This window comes from Lepus europaeus, chromosome 9 (assembly GCF_033115175.1).
Source record: "Lepus europaeus isolate LE1 chromosome 9, mLepTim1.pri, whole genome shotgun sequence".
NCBI classification, from domain to species: domain Eukaryota; kingdom Metazoa; phylum Chordata; class Mammalia; order Lagomorpha; family Leporidae; genus Lepus; species Lepus europaeus.
The window spans coordinates 10,109,346-10,123,134 of record NC_084835.1 but is presented as its reverse complement, the minus strand read 5'-3'; the positions used below and the strand labels follow the sequence as shown (position 1 = coordinate 10,123,134).

At 50.3% G+C, this 13,789-nt stretch overlaps 1 protein-coding gene across 13 annotated transcripts in view; it reads left to right on the top strand.

The window, feature by feature from the left end:
- The window catches only part of TMCC1 (transmembrane and coiled-coil domain family 1), a 239,593-nt gene extending 226,640 nt beyond the window's left edge, over positions 1-12,953 (top strand). For all 13 annotated transcript variants that reach the window (XM_062200492.1, XM_062200493.1, XM_062200494.1 and 10 more), the window contains 2 exons: positions 6,717-6,852; positions 9,211-12,953. In XM_062200492.1, coding sequence (XP_062056476.1) covers positions 6,717-6,852; positions 9,211-9,525 — 451 coding nt within the window. In that variant the 3' untranslated portion in view covers positions 9,526-12,953. The remainder of the gene's footprint in view (positions 1-6,716; positions 6,853-9,210) is intronic.
- The last annotated feature ends 836 nt before the right edge of the window (positions 12,954-13,789 follow it).

Here is a 13,789-nt window from a genome sequence, read left to right as displayed (position 1 = left end):
TAAGTAGAATAGGATTTCAGCTACGCAGTAATAGCTGCAACTTTTCTGTTCTTTCAGAAAATCAGCATTCTCCAGGTAATTCTTAGGACTCAAAAAGGAAAACAAATGCTGAGAGCTGCTAGCTGACGAGTTAGTGGGGCTGTTTGAGCTGGATCCTTCTGGGGTCTTGCTTCACCCTTGAGTTCTGCAGCTTCGAATCACTTGACTAGTCTCTTAACCTGTTTGTTTCATCTGTGGGGAAACGGGGCTCGTTCCTACCCAAGGGCTGTTGGCACTTTAAATTGCTGTAGTACTTGTAATAAAGTACTGTCCGTCAGAACACTGGGAAAGACTTGGCTTGAAGAGAGGGCGCTGTTAATTTCCCATGTAACTAAGAATTCTCCAAAGGACTTTATGTTCTAGAGGAGTCTTTGTAAGGATTGGCAGTTTCTGGAACGTTTAAAAGATCAGGTACAGTTGGCTTGGACACATTCCCTCACATGCATACAGAACAGGCCATGAAAGGATGGTAGGTAGGACATTTTTCATCAACAGGAAGCTGGTGAATCATCCGACAAGCTAGAGCAGGGATGTGCCAGGAAGCCGCCTGTGTCCTTGGGCCGGCCTCCTTATGAGACGAGAAGGGCCTGTAGCACCTGGGGTTGCGTGTGCCCAGAAAACCCATTTGTGTGGTATCATAGTATTGTGAGGTGCCTCAGTCTAGGCTCTTGTTTGTGACGCAAAAGGGAATTCAAGGACTTAGAGGTAGGTGAAGTCCAACCAAAAACCAAGGTTTTCCAAGAGAAGTGCACACTGAGGAAGGGACACGGAACTTCTCCAGAGAAGGCTGCCCGCAGCAGGATTTAGGTCCACGTTTATGTGAACTGGGGGCCTAGAGGGTGGTATCGGGGCAAGACTTGACCCATCGTGTGCTGCTGTTCTATTTATAGGACACCTACTGAAATAATATGGAGAAAACCTGAACTTAATGGGTCAAGTACTTCCCATTTCCTTGCCTTTTTTAGGAAATCTTGGAAGGGCTGTCGTATCAGGTACATGATGGGAGTTAGTGTGTCAGCCATGGTAAATTTTTTTTTACAGGCAGAGTGGACAGTGAGAGAGAGAGAGAGAGAGAGAGAGAGAAAGGTCTTCCTTTTGTCGTTGGTTCACCCTCCAATGGCCGCCGTGCCGGCGCACTGCACTGATCCGAAGGCAGGAGCCAGGTGCTTCTCCTGGTCTCCCATGGGGTGCAGGGCCCAAGGACCTGGGCCATCCTCCACTGCACTCCCGGGCCATAGCAGAGAGCTGGCCTGGAAGAGGGGCAACCGGGACGGAATCTGGCACCCCGACCGGGACTAGAACTTGGTGTGCTGGTGCTGCTAGGCGGAGGATTAGCCTGTTGAGCCACGGCACCGGCCCAGCAGCCATGGTAATTTTATAATGATATTGTAATTAGCAAAAGGTCATCGAGAGACACAGTCAGCAACCACATTGGTTATTTTTAGCCAATGTCAGTTCTGAGCAGTAAAACAGTGGAATAAGGCAGGGTTTGGGTGGTGGAGATGGATTGCAGTGAGGTGCTGATGACCCCAGCTTCCCCCCTGCCTACATCAGTAAGAAGAACAACACCCTTAATACTGGAAACAGTGAAAGTTCCAAAATACATAAAAATAGAGAATGGCGGGGGGGGGGGGGGGGGGACAGATCAAGCAAAGAAGGCCTGGGGCTGGCATTGTGCTATAGCGCGTAAAGATGCCACGTGCAATGCTGGCATCCCTTAAGGGTGCCTGTGTCCCAGCTGACGATCCAGGAAATGAGCTGCGAGTCAACCTGGGAGCCTGGAGGAAGCTCCTGGCTCCGGCTCAGCCCAGTCCTGGCCGTTGCGGCCATGTGGGAAATCTGTCTCTCCCTCTCTTTCTGTAAATTTGCCTTTCAAATAAATCAATCTGAAAGAGAGACAGGCCTAAGTAAAAAGTGGAGAGGGGAGCCCACAAGCAGATGTCTATGAACTGCCACACTAGGGGGCTTGGGGGAGAACTAGGAAGAGGACAGAAGAGGAGAACGCACCCGAATGTGTACTTGTGGTGCGCCCTCTCACTGAGCCCTCTTTGCCAGGCATTTGACACCTTCCTCCTCGGCTCACCTCTGGGTTGCCCCCGAGAGGAGGCCGTCTCCTCTTCACAGATGAACACGATTACCCCTGCTAGTGAGTTGGAGACTGGAGATCTGAATCCAGAACCTGGCCTGAGCAGCTTTATCGTCTGTACAGACTGCTTCTCTGAATGCCAAGCAGGTGGAAGGAATACAGTGGCTCAGCCAATTCCAGTTTGGAAATGTGTTCCAGGCCCTTGGGAGAGACCTTTATTTTATAACCACTGGCTTGTGGTAAGGGTCAGGAGTGTTGGGAACAAGTGCTGAGAACTTCTGCAAGTACTCCCAGTTCACCTTTATCCCGCACCAGCCACTCCATTGTGTAAGCGACCAAGTAAATGCCAGTATTTCACACTCTATTTTACATACTTCACGTTACCACTCTCTCATGTACCTCCCTACTCCTTCTGGGGTTGTTAAATAGGTATGTTGTGAAAAGAAATATACTATAGACACTGGACTCTGTGACTAGACAATCTCAAATTCTAGTAGACAAAATCTTAGAAGTCTAATTAAATCTTCCAGTAGAAGATTTATTTCTTCACCATCCCTGACAAGTTAATTTTCTCACTGTTAGTGAGGGTTTTTTGTTTTAGATTTATTTGAAAGCATTACACAGAGAGAGAGAGGGAAAGACAGAGATCTTTGGTCTGCTGGAATGGCTGCAGTGGCCATGACTCGGCCAGGCCTAAGCCAGGAACTGGGCGCTTCATCTGCGCCGTCTTCCACTGTTTTCCCAGGACATTCAAAGGGACCAGGATTGGAAGTGGAGCAGATGGGAAACAAACCAGTGCCCATAGGGGATGCCAGTGCTGCAGGTGGTGGCTTTATCTGCTGTGCCCCAGTGCCAGCCACAGAGCACTCTGTAAAGGTGAACTGAAACCGTGCTATTTTTAACTCTGACTCCTTGGTTCTTGGGAGCTGTCAGGAGAGAAGAGAGAGTATGAAGCCACAGCCAGACCAGGTTTATTCAGAAGAATGAAGCCTGGGAGGGGCTTAGCCCAGGTGAACGCATGCAGTTCCAGGGCACACTTCCCTTACAGACCAGTGGCTCATCTAGTACAGAGTGGCGGGGAGGGGCTTGGGGGTCTAGCTAAAGCTGGGCTGCCGAGATAGAGGGAGAGCTTCGGCTTATTCTCAAGTGTGAGCTGGGAGAGGTTCGGACCAAGGCTCAGGCTGGACCCGGGAGCTGAGCTGTTGAGCTGGGGCAAGAGAGCTTGGGAGGAATGCGGCGAGCCTAGGTGGATTGTCCAGCAGTCCAGAGAAATGGGGGCCTGCTGGCTGTTACGTAGGTGAGGGCTCAACATGGATCTCAGGCCTTTGGTCCATGCTCCATTAGGAGCCACAAAGAATGAGCTCCTCCTGCCTCTGCGTGTGAGCTGTGAATCCTGAACTCAGCAGTAGGAAGTAGTTTTTGTTTTGTTTTGTTTTTTGGTTTTTTTTGACAGGCAGAGTGGACAGTGAGAGAGAGAGAGAGAGAGAGAAAGGTCTTCCTTTTTGCCGTTGTTTCACCCCTCAGTGGCCGTTGTGGCCGGCTCACCACGCTGATCCCAAGGCAGGAGCCAGGTGCTTCTCCTTGTCTCTCATGGGGTGCAGGGCCCAAGCACTTGGGCCATCCTCCACTGCACTCCCCGGCCACAGCAAAGAGCTGGACTGGAAGAGGAGCAACCGGGACAGAATCCAGCACCCCGACCGGGACTAGAACCCGGGTGCCGGCGCCGCAGGCAGAATATTAGCCTATTGAGCTGCGGCGCCGGCCGGAAGTAGCTCTCTACCGCTTTCTGTGGAGATGATCCCTGGTTGAAGTCTCAGCTGCACTCGTGTTGTGGTTTTTTTAACTCGGCCCGCTGACCATGGTTTCAGTTCTTACACCTCAAGCTACTGGGGAAAGTTAAGTGTTCTTGGATGTAGACACACAGGCAAGGCAGGTGACAGCAAAGCCAAATGAGAGCTTGCAGGCCGCTATTGCAGAATAGTCCAGGCCTCAATCCTCAAACTGCTACCTCAGGGTAGCACTGAGGATCCTGGGAGCCGTCCTGGCTCTGGGAGACCAGCTCTGCAGTAGGAAGGAAGGTGTAAGTCATCCTGTTTGGCAGTTTTGCCAAAGGCTCAGGAGTAATAGATCAAGTTGGAAAGCAAACTAGAACTGGCATTTACATTGTTTTATATCATAATATTTCTGTGACCAAGTGTTCATCAATCAAAGGAGAAAAATAAAGAACAGAAACTCGTGAAGGCATAGTGATAAGGTGAGCAGAGCACAAAAATACGTGTATTTCACTTGGAACGGCCAAGGTGATGATTAGACAGTGAGCACACCTAACCCTCGGGTTGTGTCCACTTCTCGGCTGTTAGAGTGCTGCTGATTGCTGTATGCATGGTTCTCATTTCTCCTAAGTCCCTAGACTGGAATCGCTGGGTCTCGTAGCCTATTGAGAAAGAACCGGATTGCTTTCCAAAGCAGTGGCGCCATTTTACATTCCCACGAACAGTATGTTGCATGGCCAGATTTCCCCACATCCTCACAAACGCTCATTATCTTCTTTTTGATAAATGGTTCATCTTTTTTCTGCTCCCATCGGCTCCACCTTGACATCAAGCCCCACATCATCCTGTTGATTTAGGACTGTCCAGCCCCCGTCCTGGCTACGTGATTTGGGTCACTATGGGTTTGACTCATTTATTTACAGTTGGCACGTGATCATTGGACATACCTTATGGGATGCATGGCAGTTCCATACATGTATGATACAGTGTGTAGTGATCATATCAGGGCTGACTTGGATTTTCTTATACAGGGAAGTAATTGTTTCAGTGTGACATCACACTGTACAGTTGTTTACACTGACTAGGTTTTAAACTCAACTCTGGATTCAAATCATTGTTCTCCTGTTTACCACCTGGGTACCTTTGGAGTCTTGTTTGAAAGGCAGAGTAACAGAGACCTTCTACCTACTAGTTCAATCCCCAGATATCTACAACAGGCAGGTCTGAGCCAGGAACTCTTTCCAGGTCTCCACATGGTGGCAGGGCCCCAGTGTGTAGGCCCTTGTCCACTGCTTTCCCAGGCACAGAAACAGTGCGGTTGGCACTGGAACCGGTGCTCCACTATGGGATGTTGGCATTGCAAGCAGGAGCTAACCTGCTGCACCACAGCACTGGCCCCTGGAGCTCATTGTTGTTCTGGACCTTTTATATTTTAGGATGAAGCCTCTGGGGCTCTTGTGCTCACGGGTGTGTTTGTGCTGCCCGAGTGGTCGCCCCAGTGTGACAGAGAGGCCTCCACTCCAGGTCACCAGAAGCTGTAGACGTGTATTTTTTTTTTTTCCTTTTCCTGTTTCTGTTGGTTTTTACTGTGCAGCTTTCAGCCTTTCTTTTACCTACTTAACTGTTTGATTCCTAGGACCCCACACCTCGCCTGCCCTCCTCCTTACCACCTGATAACTAGTTTTCCTTAGAGTCCACTGACACTGATCTGCTCTAGGCCCATTTCCTGTCTATTCCAGAACTCCACTCCTCTGCCTGCCTTTTAAGGCCAAATTTCTCTTCTTCTCCCCAACAGACCCACTCTTCTTATTCTGTACATTTCTGCCTCTAGCCATTTCCCATGTTCTTTCTCCACCTGGAATCTCTGATCTCATTCTGTAAACCTGTCTCAGTACTGCCAGTCCTCAGCTGTGTTGCCCGGGTTCCACCTTTAGTACACCTTCCCTAGTGCTGTTCTAAGTACCACAGATAGGAGATGAGTGACATGGTCCGTGCTCAAGGAGCCTTGCCTCCTTCCTTGCTCCGTTTTCTACTCTGTCCCGGCCCCTCGTCTCCCCTCTTCCATCCCCCAGGCAGGCTGAGGCTGTTCCCGTCTTGAGAATTTCAGGCTTGGAGTTTGTTATGCTGAAGACTCTCTCTCACATCTACAGAGGACTCCGTTTCACTCAGGTTTCAGTCCTCATTGCTGAGGACCCTTTTGCTGACGGTTCCAGCTTCCCCCGCCGCCAGGCACTCTACCCTATAGCATCTCCCGCCATGGATCTTCCATTGTACTTACTCATACCTGAAATGGTCTTGGTGTTTTTGCTTGCTTCTCCTTTATTTTTCGAACACCTGAATTGTATAAACCCAGCACTTTGAACACACCTGGCACCCAGCAGGCAGTGTTGTTGGCTGAAATATTCCAGAACAATGCACTTGGCATGGGGATGATGGGCCCCTCAGGCTCTGGCAAACCTGAGAACCCAGGTGAGTGAGCCATCCAGTATCAGAGTATGCTGCTGGTGACGACTGGAAGGTCAATTTCTATCTGTGCGGGGTTTGTTTTCTGATGAGGGCCGTTTAGCCGAACTCTGATTTCTGCCTCGGTACTATGTGTATGCTCAGAGCTCACTGCTGCAGACTGTGGTTCTCAAAGTCCTGCTGCTGTGTGCCATGGCCTCGTGACAAGCTGTTCTTTCCAGAAAGAAATTGAGTAGCCAAGGGTACAGCTCTATGTGCTTTTATTTTCTTCCTTTGCAGAATAAGATTGGGTGTAAATAATACAAGCAAAAATGCTTACTGAATGCATGAAATTCTGCTCTTTCTCCCCTTCTTAGATGTGAACGATTAGAAGAACAATTAAATGACCTAACGGAGCTCCACCAGAACGAAATTCTGAACTTGAAACAAGAATTGGCCAGCATGGAAGAGAAAATCGCATATCAGTCCTATGAACGGGCCCGGGACATTCAGGTTAGCATGAAGGAGAAGTTTACCAGCAAGATAGTGTTGGGGTGGGTTGAGACGTACAGCAGGTTAAGCCTCTGCTTGTGACACCCACTTCCCAGATTCGAGTACAGCGGGTGATAGCTCAAGTACTTGGGTTCCTGCCATCCATGTAGGAGACCCAGATGGGGTTTCTGACTCCTTACTTCAGCCTGGCCCAGCCTTGGCTGGTGTACTAGCACAGAGATCTGTCTCTGTCACTCTGCCTTTCAAATTAAAAATGATGATAAAAAGACAATACTGCAGAGTTTGAAAGATGGAAAGGAAGCGGGGAGGTGTGTTGCTAAGCAGTTTGGGAGAATAATCCATGAGGCAGGCATGTTTGAGGCTAGCAGCCCATCTGGTTCATTCTGTGGGAAGATAGAAATACCTCCCCAAAGAACATTCTAAGGGAACCGTTCCTGTGGTTGCCCGTCAGAGGGCTGGAAAGCAGCTGATACAGAGAAGGAAAATGTCTGGGAAGCTGGTGTCCGCGCAGCCTCCAGGGCCCAGGGCACGTCTCGGTCACTTGCCTGGCTACCACCTTCTCCAAGCCCTGGAAGTCTGTTGATGTTTGCTTTCTCCCCAGGAGCGTTCTGACGGGGCAGCATCCATTATCTGTCTGTTCTGTGGCTGGCTTCAGTCTTGAGTTGTCTGCACTTCGTCAGGTCCCAGAATACCAAGACCAGAGAAACCCAGGGCTCAGGCCACTGCTGAACTTCGGAAGATAAATTCTGACCCCTGAAAATCACCATATAATCTCAGTGGTCAAAGTCGTGGCTTTGAAGGGAGATCACTTTTAATGATTGGTCTCCTTCCAAATAAGTCAGAGTGGGCTGAGAACCAGCAGGGGGTGTGTGCGGGAAGCCTGTGCTACTTCCAGCTGTAAATCCGCACAAGGGCATTCATTCAGCGGGGACACACCCATACTACCAAATCACCAGACCCACTGCTGGTTGAACAGAACAGCTTGTTGATCGGTTTCTATGATCCGACACTGCGTATTAGTCAAGTCCAAGTACTAACTGCATCGGTTTCCCTAGCACATCAGCCTGTGTACCAGAAGGTAGCTGGAGAAGGCTGAACACTCCCAACACTGACACCTAAGGGGCAGGTTCTTTATACTCAACAAGCGTGTCCCATGCAACTTAGATTAAGAATGTTTTTCAAACATTTATTTTATTAATTTGAAAGGCAGAATTAGAGACACACACACACACAGAGAGGAGTCTTCCATCCACTGGTTCACTCCCCACATGGCTGCAATGGCCAGAGCTGGGCCAGTCTGAAGGCAAGAGCTTCTGGGTCTCCTGCCTATGGGCCCAAGCACTTGATCCTCTGCTGCTCTCCCTAGGCACATTAGCAGGGAGCTGGATTGGATATGGAGCAGCTGGGATGTGAACCACTGCACATATAGGATGCATTGCAGGTGGCAGCTTAATCCCTTACGCCACAGATCCGACCCTGAATTAAGATTGTTTTAAATGGTAAAAAGGGGGCCGGCACTGTGGCATAGCAGGTAAAGATGCTGTCTGCAATGCCAGCATCCCATACAGGTGCTGGTTAGAGTCCTGGCTGCTCCACTTCCGATCCAGCTCTCTGCCATGGCCTGGGAAAGCAGTGGAAGATGGCCCAAGTCCTTGGGCCCCTGCATCAGTGTGGGAGACCCAGAAGAAGCTCCTGGCTCCTGATTGGTGTAGCTCCAGCCATTGCGGCCAACTGGGGAGTGAAACAGTGGATGGAAGATCTCTGTCTCTCTCTGCATAACCCAAATAAATTAAAAAGTGATAAAAAGATGTATTTGAGATTTTGTCATTAAAAATGTTCTGAATAAGATACACTTAAATGTGACCACAACAGCTTGTGAGCCCTGCAACAGCAATACAACTAAGGGAATGCGGCCGGCACCGCAGCTCACTAGGCTAATCCTCCGCCTGCGGCGCCGGCACACCGGGTTCTAGTCCCAGTCGGGCGCCGGATTCTGTCCCGGTTGCCCCTCTTCCAGGCCAGCTCTCTGCTGTGGCCAGGGAGTGCAGTGGAGGATGGCCCAAGTGCTTGGGCCCTGCACCCCATGGGAGACCAGGAGAAGCTCCTGGCTTCGGATCGGCACAGCACCGGCCACAGCAGCCATTGGGGGGTGAACCAATGGAAAAAAGGAAGACCTTTCTCCCTCTCTCATTGTGCACTCTACCTGTCCAAAAAAAAACAAACAACAACTAAGGGAATGACAGTCACTAAAATGTTTAAAACCATTTGCTTCGTTCAGTTCTATCTGCTTTGCCACTGCTCCAGCACTCACAGGCCTTGTGTGCAGAATGCCTGACTGTTCTCTCTGCTGACCCACAGGAGGCCCTGGAGGCGTGCCAGACCCGCATCTCCAAGATGGAGCTGCAGCAGCAGCAGCAGCAGGTGGTGCAGCTGGAAGGGCTGGAGAACGCCACTGCCCGGAACCTGCTGGGCAAGCTCATCAACATCCTCCTGGCGGTCATGGCGGTCCTCCTGGTCTTCGTCTCCACCGTAGCCAACTGCGTGGTCCCGCTCATGAAGACTCGCAACAGGACGTTCAGCACTTTACTCCTGGTGGTGTTCATGGCCTTTCTCTGGAAGCACTGGGACGCCCTCTCGAGCTACGTGGAGCGCTTCTTCTCGTCCCCCAGATGACGCTGGCGCCAGGCCGTGCCCCCTCCCCGCGAGTGCATGCAGTGGGGTCACACAGCAGCGTACCTGCTCGGAAGTTTTCTACAACAAGAGTTGAGTGAATCTGTTTACATTTACAATAATGTTTTTTTTTCTTCAAGAGACGCAATTGCAATAGTATTTTTTAGATTTTATCCAAGAAGTTTTTTGGGCAAAAATCTTGGATCATTTTTATGTAGCATGATTTTCCTTGGGATGCAAATCTTCAACAGTCCTTTCACATGAACCCACAGTCGGGAGCACACTGAAGGGCATTCTCAATTGTGGCTTGAAGGACTGCACTAAAACCCACTACCAAGATGTGAGAACCTGACTAGGGCAGAGCAGTTCACCCGAACACCCCCGTTGCCTGGGCTCACCGCCTCCTCCCATCCCAAACTAACTGTGCTGTGAAATCCTACCACATTCCATGGCTGAATGTTTGGATTCAGGGTGGATGTTCCTTGTCCGTGGAAGAACACATGGATCTCCCTGGCTTTCTCACCCAACTTGACGACTCACGTTCATCCTGGAAGTATGATCCCTTTTGAACCTGTCCCCTTAACCTTTGCTAGGATACGAAACTGAGAGCACGTGCCCCCAGGATCACTGCGCAGGCCCACTGGAGTACTTCGAAGTAGCCCTCTGAATCCCTGATTTTAAGCAAAATCCCTTGGCCGCACTTTTAAGTTTTTTTTATATGTGTATAGTTACCACCTTAAAAATAAAAAATCCGAACAGCATACTTGAAGAATGTAATACTCAAACTCTCAGTGCTTCCTTATGGTTTCTAATAGGATTTTTTATTGTTATTATTATTGGGTTTTTTTGGAAAGGGTTGGGAGGGTGTTTTATTTTTCCTTCGAAATAAAGAAGTGATGTTTTTAAATGAAGAAATGTGTGGATATTTAAGTGTGCTGCTCCCTCTTGTCTTGAGACAGTCTGAGTAAGGAAGACTCGCTGTGACCCTGCCCTCCCCTCCTCTCCAGACACACGCAGCCTTCCTCCCGCTGCCCCTGCTGGCCACCCCCAGGGCCACCTCACAGGCGCGGGAGTGCAGCAGGAGGGAGGCCATGGCCACAAGCCAGTGCGCTAGGGCAGGGATTTATTTATTTTTTGGTCCCAAGAAAATGTCGACCCCATGACTTTGGGCTGGGTTTGTATTTATGGAGACTGTGTTATCAGGGTCATAAATATTCCTTATGTTTCCTTAATTTATTTCTTAACACTCCCTAGTGAACTGAAACCAAAGTGACATGGAGTCTTCTATCTGCATTTTGGCCCCAGCACCCTTAATTTCAAAGCTTTATTCTGTCTGCCTCAGAGGATCACATGGAGCTGATTCCCCCATAGAGCAGAGAGACAACGTCAGGTTAGAAAGGAACCACGGTTTGGGTGTAGAATGTTGCCAGCTTCCTACTAATCTAGACTGACGTATTCAACTAGCTGTGCTCAGTGGACTTCTACAGACGGTTTAGACACACAGACGGAGCCTTCTTCCCCACCCTTCATCCTGTCTCATCCTCCTGGTGATGCCTGTCCAGAGTGCTTGTTTCACCTTTCCATACTGTCTCTAGTACTGAGCGAGCAGCGCTGCCCCATTCCGTGCACCCAAGTGATGAGCAGGCTGCCCACCCGTCACTCGCCTGAGGGAAGGAGGCATAGCAGGCTTTGCCCATCCCCTCCCTCCAGTGGTACCCAATTCCGGAACCAGATTAGCATTGCTCTGTCGGAAAGAATGGTTTATCCTACAGCTCCAGCCTCCCTTTCATTTGGCAAGCTGGCATTCTCAGAGTTGGCACGTTGTTGCCATACCCACTCAGGTAGCCCAGCGTCACCCTACCCGTCCATGACCAGTCACCTGAAAATATTTTCATTTGTAAAAATAAACGAGTTCACATTCATGCCAAAAACAAATTGCTCCCAAACTTCTGTAAACTCAGAATGCTAACTTTACCTAAAAGTGTTGCACTGACCTTAGGCAGGAGTACCAGTGGGCACTATGACCTTGTCCAACTAGCACAGTTTGCCCTAACTTCTGTAAGAGCTCCGTATTTTGGAGAAGAGGAGAGCACCCCGTGGAGCTGTTGATCACAGGCTGTAGCTGCAGCCCCAGCAGTTCCTTTAAGGGGAAAAGCTGGAGTTCAGTGGGCACAAGAAGTCGCCATGGTGCAGGGGTTGACCTCACTCCCATCTGCCGTGGGACGCTTTCTATCAAAGCAAGGTTGCCACCTCTGCTGAGCCCCACCCCCACCCCGAGCTCCAGCCAACAGGCCAGGCCCCTGGCAACTCCCATCTTCCTTTGTCACCCTGCCCCAGGAAGGACTCTCAGGCCAGGCCAGGCCAGGCACAGCGGCGGCTTTCTTGCTGTCTCACCCCCTCTGCGGGGCCCCAGGCACCACAGTTGTCTGCATTTAGCGCCCTTCACAACCGCACACCTATTTCCAGCCTTCCCATCCATCCTGCTGCCCTGTGGCCTTGGAGTTTCTTTGCCTTGCGCCTGTTCTTGGTCTCTTGTCTGTTCCACGCTCTCCCGCAACCTCTCTCCAGCAGTGTAACCACCATTCTGGCTGCAAACTTCCTCTTTAACAGAAAGCAGTCACCTGAGCTCCCTTTGAAAGGAAGCACTCCTGGGTCCCTTGTCTGTGCTGGGGCCTGCTCTGGGCAACTCCAGGTGAGGGAGTAACCGTCCCTTTGCCCTGTCATCATCCCAGGGCCCTTCCATCAGCTCAGCACATCCTAGCCAGGAGGGCTTTCTGTGGCTCAAGTGGCACAGTGAAGTTTAATCGTATACCTCCCTGGCCGGGTCCTTCTCTCTCCCCATTCCAACCGGGGCACACACCTTAACGCCAAGACACACACTGAGCTCACGCCTTCCTTGCTAGCTGTGTCATACGGAGCAGGTTTTCACATTTTCAATTGTTTCTCATTTCGTGTTCCTGTGAGGTACAGTCAGATAAAACGCAGAATCCCGAGTGAGTTCCAGTGAGCAGAGGCCTTTCGGCTTTGGAAAACGCACATCTAAACCCAAACCTAGCATTGCCATCGGCAAACCGACACAGGCACTGTTAGAGTGCCTGCACCTCCGCCCCCAAATGGAACCTGGGATTCCGAATACGGCTCTAAGAGTTACCATCTCCGTCTGTGTGTAGTGTACGCTAGGTGGTAACCCTGAGCAGGACTGACTTCTAGACTGTGTGTTTTATCAAAGTGTGTAAGAATAAAAACTCACTTGCACGAATTGAAAAGTAAAGAAATGACCCTTGTGAACGTGTGGACGTTAGCACTGTAGTTGATAGATCTTAAGCTGCTAATTGTTGAGAGAGAATTGAACTCATGTCTGTGTGGTCGCGGCTGGTTCTCAGCAGCACTTTTACTGTACATACGAACTGAAATAAAGACCTCAGCTCTTAACCCGGTGGTCGGCTCGGCTTGGTTTTGCCTGTTCAGTTTCCAGTGACCAAGTGTATGAATCTGCAGACTTCCTACTCGTTTATGAGTTAGAGATTGTGTGTGTGAAAGACAAATTTGGTCGGTATCATGCACCAGCAACTGACAGCTGAGTAGCTTTCCCAGCCACTCCCCGCGTTTCCCCACATCATCTCAGTCATCCCCGACAGTGCCACGCCGCCTTTCAGTTCTCTGGGGAATGTGCAGGGCCCAGCTCCCCCCAACCCAGCCTGACTCTGATTCAGGCCTGATCATCCCTGCCCAGCCTTGCAGGGCTTGGCTGCTAAATGAAATGAATATCGACGTTCCGTAAAGCACTGAACACTTCCAGGCCCACGTGACGGCTACGGTGGTTCCCAGCACAGTCCCATCTGTGCTTTTGTTAAGGAAGGCATGGTTTCCTGCAGGAAGCTCTGAACTTGCCTTTGATGGGGTGCCAGCCAGGGCGCCAAGGAACGGGCCCCCTCTGCCTTCCTAGCTCTGTGCCACTTACCCGTCTGTGCAAATAGCAGCCTGGCTCCACCCACCCTGATCCTGCCAGTGTGTGTTTTGAGAGCAAGGGACACCTGAGGAAGCTTTAGAAGTCACTGCAAGAGAACCTTGAACTTCTCGATGTGCACGCAGGCCAGGCTGCACCCTGCTGACCTCCAGGGGCTCCCTAAGTAGGCTGCCCTGGGAATGAGTTGTGTGTGGCATCCCGAGTGCCCAGAGCAGTTCTGATAAGAGGCACGGTATCATTTCTGTTTCTGAAGATACATTTGTCTATGTATGTATTTGAAAAGCAGAACTACACAGAAAC